Genomic DNA, 23,264 nt, shown 5'->3' with positions numbered 1-23,264 from the left:
AGATTGTGCTGTGGCATCAAGAAGCTTCATTATTCTTTCCTTTTTTTTTCCCCTTCTATATTGAATCCAGAAATACTGATCGTTCTGTCCTAAGGAAACCAAGAGACCTTGTTCCTGTTTTTCAAGTGGAACCAAGTTCTCAGGCTTCCCAGCTATTACATTATAGGCTCTTTTTCTCTTGAATTGTAAGACTCCTGATCTGATACATAGCCCTGGACTGCCCCCATCATCCTCTCTCTCCAGGCCTGTAGCCCCTTGGCAGACTCCGTCAGGCACTTTCCCTTCCTTTTAATCTCCTTGGAAACATGTAACCATCAACCCTCCAGCTCTCTGGGGCTCCTGAGATTTTTTTTTTTCACCTCATTCAATTGCAGAGATTTTACACTGATGTCAAAGAAGAGAAGTGATTCTCGTCTTCCTACCAAAGAGGAGCAAAGGGGGCAAGAGTTCAGGATTGGTGTCTCCCACCAAATCAAGGAAAGACGAGATCATCAATGGGGGACTCGGCTACCCCTCCCCCACCACACTGTCACATTCAGAGCTGGGGTCCCAGCAGAGGGGCTCTGGTCTATCTTCTCCAAGGCCCCCACCCCTCAGCTCTCACCCAGGCAGAAAGCCTGTCCTGGGGCAGGTGAAGGCCCCAGGGGAAGCAGTGGACCTGATGCCAGGCACCATCACTCCCATCTTTATGGAAATGTGTCCTGGGTGCAAGGCACAGGGGTGGGGTTGAATCATCAGAAGCCCTTATGCTGTGGCTCTATTGAAGCCCTTTGTCAGACTGTGTCAGTAAGAATGCTGCAAGTTTTCTGTAGGGGAAGCCACTCATATAAAACAAGAATCCTACACACAGGCTTCTCCTGGGCTCACGGTTCTGAACTGGTCTGAATTCCCCACCTTCGCATGGCTGGGATATCTGAGATCTTTCGCCCCTGTTTTGCAAGTAGGATGCATTCTAGGGGGCAAGGGTGTGGGGACAAGTCTCTTGCAGTCACTGAGTTCATGGTTCTCGCTAAAATGTATTTCTGCTTTGCCTTATAGTCTCCTCATATTTTTGGAAAGCTCACAGGCATGCAAGCAGAGTTCTTTATTTTGTGATGTTTAAATGTCAGGTCAGTGAAAGGACCGCACAGCTAAGCAACGACAAAGCTACAGCGAGTGGTTTGAGCTGCTCGCTTGTGGCAGGAGGGTGACTTCATCACACTCAGAAAATAGATGGGCCGATACAAATGGGAAAATCTTGGTGTTTGTCCTTAAACTCGAGAATATCTTCTCTGTCCCTGCTCCAGACAGGATTTATTTCCTTCTTTCCTCTCTGGAAACTTAGATGACTTGTATTTCATAGTAATAAAACCTCTTGCAATCAGGTGCAACACAGAAGGTAATAAATCCCTTCAGTCACTCTCTGCCTTTTGCAGACCGAAGAGTCACTGGGAAGTATTTGGCAGGGTGATTTGGGGGTCATTCCTCCCCGGTGTCTGCCCCAACCCCCCTTTTCTTCACAAGTGACTACCAAATTTCCCTCTTCTCCCTAAAGTGAGTAGACACTTGGGATGACTGGCAGGTAGAGTAGTCATACCTTTACATCTCTTAGTGTCTTAGGTCATTCTTCTTTTTTTGTGTGTGTGTGGGGGGGTGCGTAGAACCTATAACATAATACCTGTGTTGGCAATCATTTTCTCCTTCTGTACTGGTGGTTTTGTACAGGAGGGTTTTTGGTTGTTTGGGAGTTTGTTTTTACAAAAAGATGGTTGTTATTGCTTTGTTGCTAAGTCGTGTCTGACTCTTTGCAGCCCTATGGACTGAAGACCACCAGGCTCCTCTGTCCATGGGATTTCCCAAGCAAGAAGACTGGAGGGGGGTGCCATTTCCTTCTCCAAGGGATCTTCCAGACCCAGGGATCAAACCCACATCTCATGCATTGGCAGGTGGATTCTTCGCCACCGAGCTACCAGGGGAAAAGATGGTGCCCAACTCTAAATAGTGTCCAGTTTTCCCTAAAGTTAAAGCCCTTAGTGGATATCTGATCATCAGATCTCTCCTCTTCCTCCCTGGGGGTCCTGCAGAAAAGTCTAGGATTTTCTCATATTCTGGCCAGCTTCTTCGATAGATGAGAACCTAATGCATTTTCTACCACTGTCTGCTCCACTCATGGGAAGGGATATAATAGGTCCAGCATTAAGGAGGTGGAAACAGCTGAAGGCGGAAACAGCTGGAATTTTAGAACGAAGCCAATTATACTGGATTTCAGATTTTAAAACTAGTCCTTAGCTCAGGAGATCACAGGCAAACAACTGTGCCGACACCAATCTGTATTTTCCTGCCATAAATATCTTATTGCGAGGGAAATGTTTTTGAATTGAAAAGAAAAGTAAATTTATCAGACGCTGGGAAGTCAAGAACTCTATAGACAACCATGACTAAACTCACATATAATAGGACCCTTTGTGTGTGTGTTGAGTCACTTCAGTCGTGTCCGACTCTGTGCAACCCTACGGACTGCAGCCCGCCAGGCTCCTCTGTCCGTGGGATTCTCCAGGCAAGAATATTGCAGTGGTTGCCATGCCTTCCTCCAGGGGATCTTCCTGGCCCAGGGGTCGAACCCATGTTTCCTGTGTCTCTAGCACTGGCAGGCATGTTCTTTACCACTAGCACCACTTGGGAAGCCCAAGAAGACCTTTACCCTCCCATATTACTTGACCTGTTCAAAGATCCTGTGGTCCTTACAGTTAACTGTAAGTGACTCTCTACTGTTCCCAAAGCAAAGGCTCCCTATCCTGGTTCCTGCCAGCACTGCCCAAAGAGAGGAATGACTGGTATCTCCCCAAGGAGCCTTTAAGGTACCAGGCCTGGGATGCGGTCTCCCTGCATGACTCTTACTCCACTCTGTCACTAACACACAGCTCAGGAAATAACCACTTTCAGGTACACAACTTTTTTTGTTTTCACTTCCCTTTGAGAAAATCTTGGTGTCTAATTATTTCTGTGAGACATCCTGACATTAGCCAGCAAACCCTCCTGTTGTCCCTGGTTCTTTCCCTGTGGACCTGGCCCAAGGGCTTGGCCACTTCCTCCCAGGCCAAGGATAGATGCATGCTGCACTAGCTCCCACAACATAGCAAAGGCTGGGGACTTAAGTGTCTTCCTCATGGTTCTGGGGGCTAGAAGTCCAAAATCCCAAGTGCTGATAGGACCATGGTCCTTTGGAGACTCGAGGTAGAATTCTTCCTTCTAGAGGTGGCCTTGCCATCCCTTGGCTTATAGCAACACCATTCCAATCTCTACCTCTCTCATCACGTGGTGCTCCCCCTATGAGGTTGTCTTCACATATCTTCCTTCGGTGTGTCTCTTCTCCTATTATAAGGATGCCTATCATATTGTATTAAGGTCCCACCTACTGTAACATGACCTCATCTTAACTTGATTACATCTGCTATACACCCAATTTCCAAATGAAGTTATATTTACAGGTACCTGGGATTAGGACTTCAACAAAACTTTTGGGGTAACACAACTCAACCCACACCTTGCCTTGACTTGAGAAGAAACAGATGCCCCTTGTGTCTTCTTTCTGCCTCTTATTGCTGTTGTTCATTCGCTAAGTCGTGTCTGACTCTTTGCAACCCCATGGTTTCCCTGTCCTTCACTATCTCCCCGAGCTGGCTCAAACTCTTGTCCATCGAGTCGGTGATGTCATCCATCCCCTGCTGTCCCCTTCTCCTCCTGCCTTCAATCTTTCCCAGCATCAGGGTCTTTTCCAATGAATTGGCTTCTGGCATCAGGTGGCCAAAGTATTGGAGCTTCAGCTTCAGCATCGGTCCTTCCAATGAATATTCAGGGTTGATTTCCTTTAGGATTGAGTGGTTTGATCTCCTTGCAGTCCAAGGGACTCAAGAGTCTTCTCCAACACCACAGTTCAGAAGTATCAGTTCTTTGGTGCTCAGCCTTCTTTCTGGTCCAACTCTTACATCTGTACATGACTACTGGGAAAATAATAGCTATATCAAGTTTAAAGGGCCATCTGTAAAGCTTCCCAAACCCCAGTTGGCCTGCATTCTTGGACTCTCCCTAAGCCCTGTCCTGAGCCCATTCTCGTCAGGGCCTGTCTATAGCATCTGTCACACACTCATGTGTGAAACAGGAGTGCTCTGTGTCCATCAGGATTCCCCCCATCACCTTTCTTCTATCTCTAGAGGCTCCAAGGCTTTTCCAGACTCTAACCCCACTTCTCACAGCCCACATCTTAGCAGATCAAGAAACCATTGCTCTTACACCTGGTCTTTGGGTGACCGACATGCCCTTGCCCCATGGCAAGACTCCAGGAGAGAGCACAGCTTCAGGGTAAGCCTTCTTGCAGGTCAGATCCTAGATGCTCTGTTTATTTGTCTGACCTTTGACAAGTAACTTCCCTTTCTTGAATCCCAGGTCCTTTCTCTGTGTGAATGAGCCCATAGCAGCATCTGCTCTGCAGAATGGTTGTTAGGATGAAGTGGAACAGTACGTGTATGCTGCTCTCACCGGAGGAGCTTGTTGAAAGCTGTCGTTGTCTTTTCTGCCTGTATTTTCTCTCATTGGCTCATAATGTAACTACTATGTATACATAAGATTGTTACCAATAATAGTAGCTGTCTGTTTATCAGGCATCTGTTTTTGTGTCAGGCACTGTGCTTGCTGATTTACAGCTACTAGTTCTAATTTTTATAAAAGCTCTACAGTGTAGGTGTTACTATTCCCGTTTTACAGATGATGGAAACGAAAACTACTTCAGAAAGAGGTTAAATGAAATGCCCAAGGTCACGTAGCTCCTAAGTGTTTGAGCCAAGATTCGAACCCAAGAAAATGTGCTTTGCACTATGTAAGGCTGCCTTAGGGTCTTTCGTTCATCCACTGATGTGTTATGCCTTCCTGGCCTTTTTCACACTCTCCTTTCCTGTTCTTCTAGCTGAATTTCCCCCCTTTTTTCAGTTTTCATTGTCCACAATTTCTAAGCCAGCAGTTTTCAAATACATTCAGATGTCAGAAGAGCATGGTACTTTTCACAGACTAGCTTTTTTTTTTTTTTTTAACAGAACACTAAGAAATACTGTGTAAGCCTTAGAAGCACTTGTGCTAGGAGGAAACATAGCTGTTTATTTTCTATGTACGGTATAGGACCATACACAAAAGTATACACGGGTACACACATACATTCACTCACACTCAGCTAGGAGCCAGGCATAAGGAAGGGCTTCCCATTATCAGGAACTTGCTACTCAATTCTGTTTTCCTTCATCTGCTGGGATTTGATTACAGAAAAGAGCAAGAAGGCATGAGAAATTTAATAAAACATTTATGGGATAAAAGCTTGAAATGCAGAAAATCAATATATTAAAGTATCAGCATGGTTCCTTTGTCCCATTTATGGGAAAGGAACTTAAAAATACACTGGCAACATTGTATATTCAGCATGATCTCTCAGCGGGAGGGGTTTGCTAATTGCAAGGAGAGGTGGGAGGGATCCACCCTAAATGCTGGCTTCCCTATGGGCTTTCTGGGTTAACTTGTGTGTCCCTGTGCGTGCTCAGTCGTGTCCAACTCTTTGCGACCCCATGGACTGTAGTGCGCCAGGCTCCTCTGTCCATGGGATTCTCCAGGCATGAATGAACCCACTGGAGTGGGTTACCATTTCCTACTCCAGGGGATCTTCCCAACCCAGGGATCAAACCCGAGTCTCTTGTGTCTCCTGCATTGGCAGGCAGATTCTTTACTACTGGGCCATCTGTGTGAAAGCCCCACACACCTTTTTCATCCTGGGCCCCGGATTTCTCTCCCTTTCAAGTTAAGGACTTCCTTGGTCCAGTGATTAAGACTCTGAACTTCCAATGCAGGGGGCATGGGCTCCATCCCTGATTAGGGAAATAAGATCCCACATGCCATATAGAGCTGCCAAAAAAAATAATAAATAGAATTAAATTTTTCTTAAAAAAGTCAAACCTGCCTCTGGTGGGAGAAATCTGGATGGTTTTTTTAAAAAATTAAGATGCCCTGATAGCCATCAGATGTTCCAAGAGTAGGAATCCTATTTGCAAAGACATTCCCAGACAACCAAACACTTTGACACCACAGATGTCTTGTGATTTATTTTCGTGTCATGGTGAGTGAGGCTAAACTCAGCGTAGCCTCTGGTCTTCAAGTCACTACAAAGAACGAAGAGTAGTACCTCATCGGTACCCAAAAACACGTGTTGGCTTTAGATGCTGACGCCAGCCTCCCTCCGCTGCCCAAAACTGTCAGAGCAAATCATGGTTTTATACCTGCTCCCTCACCTGTGTGCTCCTGCATGTTTTCAGTATGTCTCCAAAACCAGGCACACTTCGGGGTTCTTATGTGAAACCGTATTTTTTGTTTTTGGCATTGAAGTTTCCTGGTCCTCATCAGACGCATTGTGTCTTTCTTCAGGGACACCGTAATGTGGTGACTCTGAGATGAAAAGCAGGCCAGAACCCCTCCTTTGGGGCTGCTGAATAATACTGATCTTAAATTTCATCTGTCTGCATGTCTCTGAGCAAGTCAACACCATGTTCTATCCGATCTGGAAATAAGCAAAGGTCCAGCCTCCTCATTTGCTTCCTTGAGTGGACACATTTATTGGCCTTTTGTGTTGTTACAACAAAACCAAAGTGGAAAATGTTACATGCGGTATAATGTTTATTGATTTTCCCTGAGCTGAAAGCAAGGTTTTGGACGTAGCCTTGGAAACAGCTATGATTTTGGCATGGAGGGTGCCAGCCAGCTTCCTGGAATCATACTGCCAGACTTGGAACCAGCCGGTACAGTGGCAGTTCTGATTATTGGAAGCCAGCAGCAGTCCTGAAGGCAGAGGTTTGCCTGGTTCCATCCGTGGATAGAGCAATGCCTGCTCTCTTCCTCTAGAGCTGCTGCAACATCATGGTGCTGGTCTTAAGATGGTGATGCCTTTGGACTTGAGACACAGAATCGCCAGCCGGCGCACCACCTCCCCATGCTCTGCCAGGCCAGCTGAGGGCCAGAGTCTATATTAAGAGCGACTTCTCTCTCCTCATCACCGCTGAGCTCAGCTACAAAGCTTCCTCGAGGTCTGGGCAGCGCTTCTCAGACTGGACTGTGTGTGTGAATCACGTGGGAATCTTTCTAAAATGAAGTTTCTGATTCAGGAGGCCTGGGGTTTGGCTTTAAATTATGCATTTTCTAATAAGCTCCTGGCTGATCCCAAAGCTGATGGTCCATGGACGGCAGTTGGAAAACAAGGGTCTCATGGAAGTAAAGACTCCAACCCGATGCCATGGCAATTTAATTCTCTGGCTCTACTGCATGTTGTAAGCCTTCCATCCCAGAAGGCGAGAACAGAGGAAAATTCATCTCCCCAGCTTTCAACTCTGACCACCCAGGGGAAGCATCTGGGCAACTTTGAAGACCTGGCCACACTGAGGACCCACCCCAGACCAGTTAGAGCTGATGTGCAGGGTTGAAGGACCACTGACTGAAATCACCAAGATGCTCTTCAGATGTAGTGCTAACATGGCAGGGAGGGTGGGTACCCGTCTTTTTAGCAGTGAACTGCAGGAAAGTGAGTTCCATACTGTATGTATGGTAGACTCATTCCTAGAACAAGGTTTCCAAAAGAGAATATTGGCTTGAACAAAAAAGAAGCATATTTTCACATGTGAAATCAGTGTGTGAGGGTGAGCCAGTACCTCCTTTGCATGCAGTCATTCAGGAGCCAGTGGAGCCTCTGCTGTTTTTGAGGTGCAGTTTCTAAGGACCCTTTGGGGGGTTGTCTCATTCTAGAGCCAGAAGCTTGGGAGAGTTCCGTGGATCAGACCTGGAGGAGGATTTATCACTTCTGCTCATATTCCATTGACGAGAACACAGAGAAAGAAAGGATGCTGGGCAGACAGCTCTGTGCCCAGGAAGAAGAGGGGAATGGGATTGTGGGAGCAGCTGGCAGCCACCAGCACCAGCCCTGTGGGGTTGATCTGGGGACACACAGTGACGGGCCGGCTCCTCCCTATGTGAGGACCAGCGGGGGTTGGGTGGCGCACAGACCTTTGGAAGACTAAGAATGGAAACAGGCAATCCAAATACCTGGGCTCATGGCTCAGAAGGATTAAAACAAATAATTAGCACTTGTCATGTTCTACATTCTTCTGTCTCCCACCCCCCCACCAAAATAATTTCTGTGAATGTTCATGAGACACACAGACTATTTTTAAACTTCATTTTCCTCTTCTGCACATAATGAAATATATAAATGGGTGAAGGACTGTGATAAGGGATGTATAATTCTCAGCTTTAAGTCTCCCCTCCCCAGGCAATGCCTCACTTCACACTGCCTTCAGAGAGTGAGAGCCTTCAGACCGAAAGTTCCCCACATCTCCACCACCCTGGCTTTGATCCACTTGTCCCTGCGTGCAGCTCTGGTTTCCTCCCGCTCCTGTCAAAGGCCAGTCTGTCCATTGATGGACACAGGACCAGAGGTCCTTTCACCTTCATGATGCCCTTGCGTTCCCCCTCCAACCCTGCATCGCCAGCCTGGTCCTCCGCGTTGGTCTACTCCCATAGAAGACATATAACCAAGGTCCACAGCGCCTATGGGGGTGGGCGGGGTCCCCGCCCCGCCCTCAAGCCATCCTATTGGCTGCTCCTGTGCAGCCAGTCTCCCATTGGACTCTCTATAGCTCTGTCATTCCCACCGCAACCCTCCTCAGCTCACACTGCCCCTCTTCCTCTGGCCGCTCATCACTCTACTGAAATCACTTACCTCAAGGCCAGCAGGGACTTCCATGTGGCCAAATCCAGGGTCCCTATCCTGTCTCCATCTTTCTCAGCTTGCTGGAAACTACTCCTCCTGCTCAGAAGTTTTCCTATCTTAGTTTCAGGTGATTCAGTGGTAAAGGATCTGCCTGCATTGCAGGAGACACAGGTTCTGTCTCTGGGTCAGGAAGATCCCCTGGATGAGGAAATAGCAACCGGCTCCGGTATTCTGGCCTGGAGAATCCCATGGACAGAGGAGCCTGGTGGGGCTACAGTCCTTGGGACCTCAAAGAGTTGGACATGACTGAAGCAAATGAGCATGCATGCATGCATCTTAGTTTTGGTGGTCCATCCCAGTCTGCTTAGCTAGTCAGTCTCTTTTTCCCTCAACTGATTTCTCAGTCTTTCGATGGGGACCCCTCCTCTTTTCTCTCCATCTTCTCTTCCTGGGTGAGTTCACCCAGTCTTGTGGATTTGAGTCTTATCTCTAAGCTCATCACTCCTGAATTTGGGTTTTTGTGTTTTTTTGGCCTTGCCGGGTATCTTGTGAGATCCCAGTTTCCTGACCAGAGATTGAACCCAGGCCGTGACGGTGAAAGCCCTGAGGCCTAACCACCCAGCTACCAGGGAACTCCCCGATGCTTGAGTTCTTTAGTGACCATGGGCACTTTCTCCTGCTGCCTGATCGACACCCAGATGACTGTCTCACTGGCAGCTCAGATGTAACCAGTGCAAAGCCAGACTCTCACTACCTCTCACTTCACACAAAAGAAAGAAACAAAAACCTGACGTGGTGGACAGTATCACCATCTTACCGGGTGCTGATGGCAGAAATCTGGGGTCATCCTGGGTTTTTCCCTTGGCCCCAAACTCCATCTCTCAGTAGGTCCTGTTGTAGAAACAGAGGGTTCTAAAATAGATTCCATCACTCTCCTTCTCACTGTGTCCCTGCCACATCTGGGTCCAGGAGGCCACCGTCCTCTGTCACCCGGTCGTGGCAGCAGCTACCTGACAGCCTCCTCACCTCCATCCCTGCTCCCTGGCTTCCACAGAGGAGCTGGCGCTTCCTGGTGAAGACAGGTCTATGCCGGCTCTTGCCAGTGTCCCTGACACTCAGGATAAAATCTCTGCTTCCTGCCACGGAGCCCAGGGGGCCGCCCCCACACGCCCTGGCTGCCTCTTCACCCTCGCTGTGCAGCCCCTCCCCTGTCCTGTCATGGCCACCGTCCCTTCCTCCCTTCAAGCCTCCAGCTTGCCCCCTCGTGTGTCACACCCTCTGCCCGGGACGTTCCTCCCCGCACATCCTTGACCACCTGTCCCAGATCAGGGTCCTTGCCTTCAGCTGCTCTGATTTCTGGGGGATCCTCAGTTTCTTCATTGTGGGGTGCACACAGCCACTGTCCTCTGTCCCTTCTCCATCCCTAAAGGGAGCAAGGTGGCCTGGCCTTTTTTTAAGTTTTTGTACCCTTGGTTCTCTAATGCCCTGCCAGGACCAGCTTACATTTGGGCATCTTGTGTGTAAAAGAACATCCGGCTTCCTTTGGTCCTAGGCGCCTTCTAGGCGCAGGTTGGGGGCAGGTTGCCCATGCCGCCTCCTGTGTGTGAGACTTAATGTGGGGTTGATGTCTTTTCCAACAGACAGAGGCCAGGCCTCCTCCAGCCACATCAATATTCATTTGTTTACTTACTTATCCTCTGTCTCTCCTAGGCCCCAGGAGGACAGAATCAATGCATTATCTAGTTTCAGTGGTGGTCCAAGAAATATGTAAGTAAGTGAATTAAGAAATGAGCAAGGGACTTCCCTGGTGGTCCAGTGGTTAAGAATCCACCTTGCAGTGCAGGGGACATGGGTTCAATCCCTGGTTCGGGAACTTGGATCTTGCAGGCTGCAGTGCAACTAAACCCACACGTCACAGCTGCTGAGCCGAAGCACTCCAACTAGAGAATCTGTGCATTGCAACAAAAGACCCCATGTGCTGCAACTAAGACCCAACGCAGCCAAATAAATAAATATTTTTAAAAAATTAAAGAAAGGAGTGAAAGACTATAAGCAGGATACTTGAACAAGAACGTGAAGAGGCTTTTCCTTCAGAGGGTCTGAAATACAGCCTGTCCGGGTAAAATCACTTCCTATATCTATGCCCAGGCAGGTGCTCCAGTGCTGATAACGCAAAACAGACAGAGGTGCTTGAGGAATCTTTTTTTTTTTTTTTTTTTGCACTTAGACATGTATCAGCCTTTCCTTCCAGCTTCATTTCCCTTCAGGCAATAGGCTTAGTTAACCTTTCCCAAGTTCAGACAGTGGGTGTAGGGACCTGAATGGATGGAAGGACAGGAGAGAAGCTGTTTGGGATTGATTTGCGTGTAAGCAAATGGAAATGCTCCAGCCACACATGGGTGGGTGCGTGATGTGGGCCCACCGTACACAAGATGGCATTTGTTGCCTGACTGTGGAGCCCTCTGACCCCTCCACCCTCATGTCCTGTGGTCAGCCACACTCATCAGAGAGGCCAAGAGTCCCCTATAGGAACCATCAGAGGCTGGAGAGATGGAAGTGGTGACTTGGGTAGGAGAAGGCAGCCCTTCCCTTCCTTCTTCCCACCCCCTACCACCAGGCATCCTGCCGCTAGGTGGAAAGGGCTCTTTCTGGGGCCAGAGCTGAAGGTGAGGGGCAGGAGGAGCCTCTAAGAGTGATGCTAGGGGCCTCGGCAATGTGTGGGAGCATTTGGGGTTGTTCCAGTGCCCTGGAGGTGCTGCTTGTATCTCCTGGGCAGCCAGAGACTTAAACCCCTGTGGTTCATGAGACCGCCCGTCCCTCAAGGAAGCACTGCCTGCCCCAGGTGCCACCGCAGCCCCATGGAGAGGCTCTGTGGGGCTCAACCCTGGCTTCTTCTGGGTTTGCTGAGATGCTGTGTAATATTAAGGAAGGAATCTGATTTCTCCTGACCCTGTAAAGGCTGCTCCTATAAAGGGGAGATGGTGGGTGGGCTGTCTTCTCTCGGGAAGACTGAAGAGTGGGTTTCCAGAGGGGCAGTCCTTCCGAGTCTGGGTGTGTGAGCTTTGGTCCAGCACAGAGCAGCCAGGCCACCCTGGACCCACTGATGCCCGTCCATGGAGGCCACTGCCCATGGTCGTCACTGGGCCAGGTCTGTAAAACTTCCATAGCTCTTTGAAGAGCCTGCAGAGATTTTTCCAGCTGAGGAATAGAATCTTCCCAAGTTTCGTTCGTACCCATGTTTCAGGAGGAAGTCCTGAGCATCTTCTCTCTCATCCCCCTACCCCTGCCTCATGCTTCATTGGCCATGCCTCAGATTGGCAGCTGCTGAATTTTACTCTAACATTGGGTTTAATTCTCTCCCCACCCCCACATTTACCTTTCCTCAATTAGCACCCCACAACTCTGCTCTAAATGCTGTCCAAATGCATTAAAGGATGTTCAAGTTAAACATGCATTTCACCAGATACCCTATTGCCCCAGATCTGCACACCTGTTAGGTGCATCGTGGGAGGAGACAAACAGCCTTGTCCCAAACGTGTTAGGAACCTTGACCTCTTTATTTCAGTGCATGTCTTTTCTTTTCTTTTCTTTTTTTTTTAACACCAAAAATATTTTGTATTAACAATGTTGTGATAGTTCCAGGTGAATAGCGAAGGGACTCGGCCATACATCTATCAGTGTATTTCTTAGAGTCAGGACTGGCAAAGCCCTGTCGCCTTTTACTAAGACATCTGGATGTGAAAGTGTTAGTCACTCAGTCTTGTTTGACTCTTTGCCACCCGCATGGACTGTAGCCCACCAGGCTCCTCTGCCATGGCATTCTCCAGGCAAGAATACTGGAGTGGGCTGCCATTTCCTTCTCCAGGGGATCTTCCTGACCCAGGGATCACACCCACGTCTGTCATGTCTCCTGCATTGGCGGATGGGTTCTTGCCATCTGAGCCACTGGGAAGCCATCATGCACACCGATCTTTGTGCTGTGCTTTGTTGTCATGAAGCTTTGATTAACTTACTATCGCGTCTCAACATTTTCCCCTGCTAAAGAACAGGGATCAGAAATGGCATGAACATGGCCTCTCTTTGCCCGTGGGAGAGTGATGGGGGAGGAGGCGGCCTCTGGCTTGTCATGAAGACTCTGCAGTTTTCATTCACTTGATTCGCAGGTGTTTATTAAAAAATAGTGCAGGATGCTGTTGGAGTGACAGTTTACAAGACACAGTCCCTGCTCTGAGAGAGTTGACAGATCTGTGTAAGTAGGAGGAATAGAAAATGTTCAAAGTGCCTGGGAATTCTGAGATCATGCCTGGTGGTCCGGAGGACTTGGTGAGGAAGCTGGTGTTTGTGCTGGAATTAAACCTAAATAGGTGGAAATAGCCAGAAGTGGGTGAGGAAGGACACTCAGCAGGTGGTGAGGGGGGCTCCTAAAGAAGGGGAGAGGAGGCTGCTGGAGGGGTGCTGAGGAGGCTGGGTGGGAAGGAGGGCTTACTTAGGAGAAATCATAGGCCTGTGCCTGGCATTTCCAGCCCCAACTCTGGCCATCCCAGGGCAGACTGAGGTTCCCAGGGCCCTGCACCCCGGCTTCCACCCCTCAGTCCAGCCCATAAGAGACTAGCTATGGTGGTAACTGTACTCTGCAGCCATGTGGGTAGGTAGGAATTTTCCTGCTGATCAGGAAGGAGCCATCGCCCTCATCATAATGCCAGGGGCAGAGTGGTGACTCCAGGTAGACAGTAATTATGGTCCATTTCCAGCCGAGCCTCAGCCAATTCACTTGCATTCCGCCTGCAGCCACCCAAGGTTCAGACTTCAAGTTTCACAAAACCCATAACTGTTGCTAATAATTTCTGAAGTTGTGAGAAACATTTAGAAAAAAATAGAATTGCTGGAGAATTTTTGTTCACACCACCCATGGGTTTTCGCGGGTTATTATTTTGCCTAGAACTAGCAACTGCTAAGCCTGAGCCTCCAACTGAGCCTAAGCGAGTGCTTAGGAAGGGCAGTTGCCCTTTGATCAACCAGAAATTCTAGGCACTACTGCGCTGTTTCTGTGCTAACTTCCTGTCTGCCTCTCAGGGACAGTAAGAGAGGACAGGGGTAGCAGAACTCACTTTAACCCCATGGCGTTGTTTACTTGCTGTCGTGTCTGACTCTTTGTGACCCCATTGACTGTATCCTGCCAGGCTCTTCTGTCCATGGGATTCTCCAGGCAAGAATACTGGAGTGGGTTGCCATTTCCTTCTCCAGGGGATCTTCCTGAACCAGGGATTGAATCCGCATCTCCTTCATCTCCTTTATTGACAGGTGGATTCTTTACCATTGAGCCACCAGGGAAGCCCTTAACCCCATGGTGAGAGCCTGTGATGAGAGGAGGAGTTCCCTGAGCTCAAGATAACCCCAAACTGTTATTTTAAAATAAGCTTCCCAAGTTTATAATTAACTTCCAAGTTAAAAGAACACTCCCCACCTTCTGTGCATACCAGGATGCATAGGGGGTTCCTTTTCAGCAAAGTTGATGGCTGGCCAGGTGCAATTGCTAGAAACACTGCAAAATGTGAAGATAAATGTTTCTACTTAGGGGGCAAATGCATCTCTATTAGCAACCGATTATGACATTCTCAGAGTCAAAGCCTCTACCCTGGATGGTTTTTATCTGGCCTCTGAGAAAACCTGCTGGTGAGATGCTTCCCGATTCCCTCCAGGCATGTTTGGAGCCCACCTGCTGCAATCCAGATATCCTGATTGTACAGGGTCTGGTAGTGCCTGGCGCAGGAGGGTGGCCTGGGCACCCAGCGAGTTTGGACACCAGTGACCCTGAGCGCTGTTATTTGTTAAGTGCCTGTTGTGGTCTGGACTCTTGTGTTACGTACGTTTCATGCACTTTCTAATCCTCACAACAACCCTAGGAGTTAGGAATTGTTTCCTTCACTACATGGGTGGGGAAGCTAAAGCCCAAAGAAGTTAAGCAAACTGCCTAACCCCCCTGACTTGGCAGTGCAGAGCTGGGATTTGAACATGAATTTGGGACCCTCCATGCCCGAATGCACATGCTGTACCACCCCCCTCCTTTTCTGAATACAGGACCCAGTCAGCCCAGGCCTTCCTCAGCACATCAGGGACCACCTGCCTCAGTGTCCAGGTGATGATTTGAACAGCTCTTTATCCTCCAAGTGAGGGAAAATGCTGCTGAAAACTGTTGACCAGAAAAAAGAAAAAAAATGCACAACCTGAGAGCTGTGAGTTCAGTTTGATTTGGGGCCAAATGAGGACTGTAGCCTGGGAAATGGACTCTCAGATAGCTCCGAGGAACTGTTCTGAAGAGGAGAGGGGCGGTCAGTACATATGTGACTTTGGTGACAAGGGATGCGTGCAGGCAAGCACAGGTCTTGGCAGAAGCTTGCTGCCAGTCACCAGAAGCAGATGTCCCCATTAATGATTTTGATGCTTTTCTTGTGCAAGACATTGGGCTCATAAAATCTGAAAATATCTAACTATCTGAAGGCTGTTCTGCCGGTTTGTCCTGGAGCACAGAGTGCCTCATTCCTGATCTCCACCCTGAATTCCCTTCAGGTGTGGAAGATCAGTGACTGCAGTGGCTAGTGCCGTCATTCTTGAAGAATCAAGCGGAGAGCGACAATTTTTAGTCAACAGAACACACTTGCATATATTTATAGGGCCTCTTCTGACCTTTTGTGACATTTTTAGGACCTTGAAAATGTTCTGGTGATTTTCTCATCCTAGGGGGACCCTTGAGGATTGCCTGGAAGGCTCCTAGCAGGAGAGCCCTACTGCGCTGTATACCCTTAACCGTGGAAAGGGCCTCCTCTCCCAGCAGAGGTCCAGCCTCCCCATGAGCCTCTGCAGCGCTGGAGGGCACCGGTGGGAGGTGCAGAGGAGGGGGACGCCTGGGGGCCACGGGAACCTGGCTGCCCTGGAGGCCGCTGAAGTGGCAGACATCTCTGTCAGGCTGACATCTCTGTCAGGCAGATATCTCTGTCAGCCTGACCTCACAGGGAACATCAGACCTCCCCTTAACTCTGGTGGCCAAGGCATCCCCTAGCCCAGGAAGGCGGCTCTGAGAGCCTGGTGGCCCCTCCCTGGGCTGGATACATGTGGACACTCTCCCTTCACTGTGTTCTTCATGGAAGAGTCATTGCAGAAGGAGAGGTCTTTGCTACGAATCCCAGCTGGCATCCCAGGCCAGCTCACAATGCTGGTCTTTCTCTCGCTGTCCTCGTCCTTCCCTTCCCTTTCCTCTCCTGCTGCCTTGATCACCTCCTGGAGAGGCGCGTGGAACACCCTGGAGGTAGTGGATTTGGCAGAAGCTCTAACTTGTGGAACTGGAAATGCATCAGGTGATGGGACTCCACGGCCCTGGGCAGCTCTATGGAGGGCATGCATCTGCCAGGATGGGAATGCCCTGGAAAGCCAGAGAATGCCCTGGAAAGCCAGAGCCCCGGTCCCTACTCTGCCAGTGTCCGCCTATGGGACCTGAGGTGTAGTCACCTGCCAGCTACCATGCATGGAGCATGCCCTGGGCCTGTGGACCTCAGACACTGTCTTGGACCTTCCCCTACCACCTGCTGGTCAGCTGCCTCCCCACTGGCTTTGTCCAGAAGGAGTGTGGGCAGGGGAGAGGCTGGGGCGTTTCCCGCTGACCCTCTCTGCCCGGCAGGGTTGGGGGGGCAGGGGTGCGTATCTCTGACAGTGTCTGAGCTTCCTCAGCCTCCAGGTCCCACCAGATACACCTTCACAGCTCCAACTTCCACAGGAGCTCAGCCACTAGGCACTGTCATCCCGCCTGCCCACTGGCGGCAGTGACTTCCCGCTTCTACTCATCTCAGGAGCCTCATTGCCCACGTTGGTTTTCCCATCATCCGCAGAGGCAGTTGCCTCATTATGGCCCTTCTCTGTAGATCCCTGGGTCCTGGTTGTCCCTGGCTGCCCACTTTACGTCATGTCAGCTCTGAAAGGAGGCCTGGCCAGCCTTTCCCAACCCTCAGACACTCCCATTTCACAGATGAGACCACTGAAGCTCAGAGGGAAGAAGTGACTTGTTTGGGGTCACTAGGCTGGTGAGGAGTTGAGCCAGAACTCAGCCCAAGCTCCTTCCTGTTCCTCTAGCCGCTCCTGGAGGACTTGACCTCTCTGAGTTTCTGTCTCCCCAACTCTGGAAAAAGCCAGCAGGAACTGCCTTGCAGCATCCTTTGCAGAATGAGAGATAGTGTCTGTTAAGACCCTCCAGGCCCCAAACCATGGAACATCCCCATCAGGTGGGCCCATTTAGCTGACCGTCTCCAGGGGGCCTGGGTTGCTGCTAGAAGAGAGCTCCAGACATGCCTTCTAGCAGCCCAAGTGGGGCGGGCAGCTCCCTGCAGACACGACTGCATGGGGTGAGCTGAGGCCGGCCTGTGCGTCTCCTCTGGCCGGGGCTTTCGTGCGCCTGGGAAGAGGCTCAGAAGTTAACTCTCCCCTGTTTTGGTCAAAAGCTCATAGCGGTTTCCACAGGTGTGGGTTTGTAGCTGGCCTCGATGGTCTGGGCTGTGATTGTTTCTTGAGGTGTGTTTAAGGGCCACGGCAGCTCCTCTTGTTGAGGAAAGGGAGCTCTTTGTGGGAAGAGGTGAAAAAGCACCAACTCCACAGAAACCATCTTTCTGGATCCAGAGATAGAACTGTTCTTATCTTGCATCCCAGAGTTTGGATTTGTCAACTAAAAAAGTACACAATATGAGGATTTTGAGTAAAGTTTTATTTGGAGCAAAATAAGGACTGCAGCCTGGGAGATAGCTCTGAGAGACTGCTCCAAAGAGGCAGTGGGGGAAGGTCAGTATATAAGATTTTGGTGAAGGGAAGAGTTCAGTGCAGTCAAGTGCTTACTTTACAAAAGGTTTTCTGCTGATCACAAGGAGCTGATGTCACCACGAAGGAATCTAGACCTTTTCTAGATATGAGAGGGTCCCTGGTAGTGTCACTTGCTGAGTCACGTATGACTCTTTGTGACCCCATGGACTGTAGCCCGCCAGGCTCCTCTGTCCATGGAATTTCCCAGACAAGAATCCTGGGATGGGTTGCCATTTTCTTCTCCAAGGGATCTTCCTGACCCAGAGATCGAACCCAGGTCTCCTGCGTTGCAGGCAGATCCTTTACCATCTGAGCCACCAGGGAAGCCCTTTCTAGATATGAAGAGATGCAAAAATCGAGATCATGAAATCAGTTCCTGAAAATATCCAACTCTCTAAAGACCTGTCCCGTGAGATTCCCTGGAGCACAGAGCGCCTCACTCCACCCTGAACTCCCTCAGGGGGCGTTGAAGGTCAGCAGCTGCAGCAGCACGGGGTTCAGTCTCCATAGCCGCAGATGGCAAATGCCCATCTTGTTGTTCAGTCACTGGCAAATGCCCTTGGCAAGTGCCAATTGGTAGTTGACAGGTTCAAGAGAGGAAACAAACCAACTTTTTCTCCCCCTAAAAATCATAGAATGTGAGGGTCAAAAAAAATTATCAAGGGCAGAATAAGCTTCCATTTTACAGAGGAGGAAAACAAGGCTTCAGTTGGGTTAAGTGACCTTTGTGAGGTCATGTGGCATGTTGGTGGCAGAACCAAGCCCAGGGCCCAGGCCTCACCCCCACTAGTCGGGGGATCTGTGGCCTGGGCCTGCACAGAGCCGCCTGTGTGGCATTGTCCAAATTCCAGGGGGACATTTGAGAATCAGGTCAGGGACACCCAGGGATTTGGATAGTCCCAGATTACTCCTGTAGCTGCAGAAACAAGCTCAGTCTCGGTGATGATTTTGCCCATAAATATCTTAATTTTATTTACTAGGTTGTCTGGCACGTAATAGCATGCGTTATTAATAGAGGAGCTTAATGCTATCTATTAGGTAGGCATACTCTTTGCCATGGAAGATGAACATCTATTTTACGATGTAACTTACAATGCCGTATGACAGCCGCACGTGCTCAGAATCTTGTCACAGGCTTCCGTCTGACCTCACGTGAAGGGACAGGAGTCGGGACGATCTTGCAGACAGCTCAGCATCACTAGAATGATGATTCGTGTATAAGCGCATCTCCGAGTGAGGTGTTCTCCGAGCTAGATCTCTGTTTTGAGGGTCCGGACAGGATAAGCATGTGGTTCTGAAACTCTTATTCTCCCCAACTGCCCAAGTCTGTCCGCTACCTCCAATGGTGAGTCACGGCGATTTCATCTGCCACCCGCGACCTTGCGAGCGCTACAACCACGGAACCGTGGTGGAGTTTTACTGCGACCCCGGCTACAGCCTCACCAGTGACTACAAGTACATCACCTGCCAGTACGGGGAGTGGTTTCCATCCTACCAGGTCTACTGTGTCAAGTCAGGTGAGCACGTGGAGCGCGTCCCTGGACCAGGTCCAGACGACACACAGCAGCCAGTGGCATGTCCTGGGCCCTGGCCCTCCTCACCCACACACAGGCTTAGGAACAGGATGTAGACGTTCATCTTTGTGGCTCCATGTGGCCAATGCTTCCCGACCCCGGTCGGGAGCATTAACCCACCCGTGCCCAGGTTAATATGCTGACCCTCTGAATGGGGTCCCTAGACCCCAGCACCCATGGAAGAACCCAGCCACTGTGGACTCTGTCTTCTCCCAGCCTTGTCCCCTTCCCCGGACAAGGACACAAGCTCAGGGTGTGACCCAAGCAATGTAAGACTCTGCCTTTCTCTTACGCTCAGAACACAGATGATATAATTATGGGCAAGACCTGCTCTCACTTTCAAAAACATAAGCCTTTTGCAAGCTTCAGTGCTTCCTGTTGTTGTTCAGTCACCCAGTTGTATCCAACTCTTTTCAACCCCATGGACTGCAGCATGCCAGGCCTCCCTGTCCCTCACCATCTCCCGGAGTTTGCCCAAGTTCATGTTCATTGCATTGGTGATGCCATCCAACCATCTCATACTCTGACGCCCTCTTCTCCTTCTGCCCTCCATCTTTCCCAGCATCAGGGACTTTTCCAGTGAGTCGTCTGTTCGCATCAGATGACCAAAATACAGGAGCTTCAGCTTCAGCATCAGTCCTTCTAGTGAACATTCAGTGCTTCCTACTTGATAACAAATGACTAGCAAACCATCCTCACCACTGGCCTCAGAGCATCAGTGTAGGGACCCCGTGGTGAAGACCTGGGCACCAGTACACCACTGTCTCCTGCCTGCCCCGATCCTGCCTGCTCACCCTGGTGTTTTCCAGGCATAGCCATGGCTGCCTGCCCCAAGCTGATGGCTGCACACCTTCCCCCTGGATGTGGCACGTGGGGGAAGCATTCGCTCACACAGCACACGTGGAGGCCCATCAATGCTCACATGAACCCATGCAGGAGAGGGGGCCCACCCAGCCATCAGTGTGTGGGCACCCCAGCGCCCAGCACAGCCCGGCAGCCTCACAGCCGCTGTGTTCTCTCTTCCGGCAGAGCAAACGTGGCCCAGCACCCATGAGACCCTCCTGACCACGTGGAAGATCGTGGCGTTCACGGCAACCAGCGTGCTGCTGGCGCTGCTGCTCGTCATCCTGGCCAGGATGTTCCAGACCAAGTTCAAGGCCCACTTTCCCCCAAGGTCAGTGCCGCGGCCCTGGGCAGCCCACAGCCACCCAGGCCAGGCGCAGTGCAGCTGCCTAGAGCAGCAGAGAGAAAGGATGGTCAGCCTCGAGGGGTGCAGAGCCCAGCATCTGAGGGGAGTAGGGGGAGGAAGCCAACATGCCTTCCTGCGAGGTTTTGGGGTCTGTGCAAGGTGGAGACAGACTCATTTCCTTCTTTCCGCCTCGCTCTCCCCCTCCAACCATGAACCCCTGTCGCCCTCTTTCCCTGACTAGACATTCTCAGGGCAGGCCTTGTACAGGGTGCAGAGAAGGGGAGCAGAGTCAGAGATGCACGCCCCACGCCTCCCCACCCCCAGGGGCACCCCCATTGCCCACTGTGTGCCCGTGGCTCTCGAGTTATGTACCTTAGAGCTTCCAGGCCATGAAGGAGGACAAGAAATACACAGAACTAATTAGGGACGAGGTCCAAGGTGCGTGACCCAACAGAGCTTCCAAACCGGTGTGCAAAACCTTGGCAAGTCTCAGGAAGGAAAAAGGCTCTGTTTGGGGGCCAGGGCAGGGCTGATGCGCTTCTGCCTCCAGGTAGGATCTGACCTTTCAGAGTGGGAACTGTGGGCAGGGGCAGAGTGGAGGTGGGGTGGGTCTCCATCCTCCTCGGCTGCACCAGTGAGCTGGGCTAAGTGTCTTCATCCTCACTCTTGTCATCACCGAGAGGACTCTATCGAAGTCCCTCAGAGGCGGGTCTGGTCCTCTCAGTGCCTGGAGCAGCTGTGGCCCTTCCCCTCTGGTGCCAGCCACTTGTCCCGAACCAAGCATGCCAGTGCTCTGCAAAACCAAGAGCCACCCAGCACTGCTGTTGGCGGATCACCGTTCCTGAAAGGAGAAGTCATTTAGGAAGCACCCAGATGAGCTTGTGAACATAAGGAGGAGGAAGGTGGGCCACCGAACATCATAGGATGTTAGCCAGGGCTCCCTGATTCACAAAGGCATCACATATCCCCGTGGATTCCTGTGCCCACGTCAGAGTCTTCTCACACAGGGACCTCAGGCTTCAGCCAAGGGCATGTGTCTGCCCACAGGGACAGGCTGGCCGCTGGGGGCATGTGTACCACTCTTCCAGCAAAGATGGCTTCCAGGACTAACCACTTCCCACTCAGCCCTCCAGGAAAACCCACGCTCACACTCCCAGCCAGATGTTGGGGAGAGAAGCAGGCAGGGCTGCTAGAGACAGCATCCCACCTTTCCCCTCAACTTCGTGCCCCCAGAACGGCCTCATCCCACAAAGCAGTGCCCCCCGACCTGGCTGCAGGGGCCCCATGACCTGAAGGCACCCCACTCTTCCAGCCTTGGAGCTGTGCTAGGTGGGGGGTAGGGGTAGGGGCCCCTGCATCCTCGCTGGACACAGAGTGTGTGAGCACCATCCTGGGGCCACAGCCTAGCCCCTGCTGAAATGCCAGAGCCGTCCTTCCTCTCGAACCCGTCACCTGCACTCTCCGTCCTCACATTATTTATGAGTTAAGAGACAGTGTTCTATCATTGAGCAATTAGACTATCTAAAGAAGGCCTGGGGGTTACAAGGAGAAAGCCAAACTATACACTGTGATTTATAGTACATGGAGTATTTGAATGTGGCCTATAGAGCTATTTTTCTACATAGGCTTGGGAACTGAGTTTCCAGGATACAGACTAAAATTAAGATGTTTTTTTAAATGATCCCTAACACTCACTATACTTTTTTTTTTTCCCAATTCCTTGAATATTTCCTCCATAGGTTACTCTCTAGCTGTGTGGAAACTGATCTCAGCTATGCAAATTTATCATAAGATTCTCAGGCAGGTCCAGGAAGGGGTTTTGGCTTGTTTTTCTCCTGGTCCCAGAGCTGTAGGCTATGAAGAGATGCTGATGATAGTCTGTGGGGCTGGGATCAGCGAGGGAGAAGCTGACAGCTCATGGGTGCCCTGGTGAGAGCTGTTGTTGTGGAGAGAACGGAGAACAGAGGCATCCTTGGGGTCACCCTGACCTGGGCAGCTTGCAGCTTTCTGAAAGGGACTGAAAAGATAGGCAGGCCCAAGTGAGACAGGAGGCCCAAGTGAGACAGGAGGCCAGCGTGAGACTGTGCAGGCTGAGGAGTAGGGGAGCTTGGCGGATCCAGGATCCACTCATAAGGGCCACGGAAGGGGAGAGAACCCTGATTTGAAGCAGACTCTTCCTTGCCTCCCAGCCCCCCTCTTTGGGAGTAGGGTATGGGCTTTGTAATTTCCCCCTGTCTCTGTGTGGCCTTAAGGGTGGTGGAACAAGGGGACCCTACCAGCATCTCTAAGCAAGATGCTCCAAAACGCCAGTGGCCTCAAATGTCAGAGAGAGAGACGGCCTGACGCTTTCCTCTGCCCCACACACCAGCATCCAGCCCTCTTCGTCCTCAGACTCAGAGCTCCTGCAGAGGCCGGCATGCAGGAGTTCGTGGCCTGCCCACCCAGCTGACTTGTCCTTCCTTCTGATCGTTTACCTTCTGGCCACATCCCTCAGCACCAGTTGCCAGCAGAGAAGATAAGGAACCAAGTCCCACTGGCCACTTACTAGCCTCCCCAGTTCCTCTAGGGCCCAGGAGCAGAGAGAGGTCAGCTGAGCTGAGACTTTGGCCTCAGACCTGAGGTCTGGAAGGTGCAGGGGACCGGAGACCAAGGGCAAGGCCAGAGCCGAGTGCATGGCAGGGTAAGGGAAACCCCCACTCTGGGCAGCATGGTGAAGCTTAGGTTCAGGTGACCATGAGCCCACAGACCTGGAAAGAGTTCCTTTTTTTTTTTTTTTCCTGTTGTTGCTTCTCTGTCTTGACTGAAAATGAGCGAGTTTTAGACCACAGCAGAAAACAAACAGGAAGCTTCCTAAGTGCAGCGGTAACTGACAGGGGCACCTAAGGTCCACCTTTCC

The 23,264-nt window shown here is 50.6% G+C and overlaps 1 protein-coding gene across 6 annotated transcripts in view; it reads left to right on the top strand.

Moving 5' to 3' along the window:
• SUSD4 (sushi domain containing 4) overlaps positions 1-23,264 on the top strand; it is a 133,748-nt gene that overhangs the window by 107,298 nt on the left and 3,186 nt on the right. For 5 of the 6 annotated variants that reach the window (XM_061382301.1, XM_061382303.1, XM_061382298.1 and 2 more), the window contains 2 exons: positions 18,925-19,122; positions 20,209-20,353. In XM_061382301.1, coding sequence (XP_061238285.1) covers positions 18,925-19,122; positions 20,209-20,353 — 343 coding nt within the window. The remainder of the gene's footprint in view (positions 1-18,924; positions 19,123-20,208; positions 20,354-23,264) is intronic. The other variant, XM_061382302.1, reaches the window with a different exon arrangement.

The sequence above is a fragment of the Bos javanicus genome, chromosome 16 (assembly GCF_032452875.1).
Source record: "Bos javanicus breed banteng chromosome 16, ARS-OSU_banteng_1.0, whole genome shotgun sequence".
Classification (NCBI taxonomy): domain Eukaryota; kingdom Metazoa; phylum Chordata; class Mammalia; order Artiodactyla; family Bovidae; genus Bos; species Bos javanicus.
The sequence above is the reverse complement of the archived record's forward strand: the minus strand, read 5'-3'. Positions and strand labels throughout refer to the sequence as shown.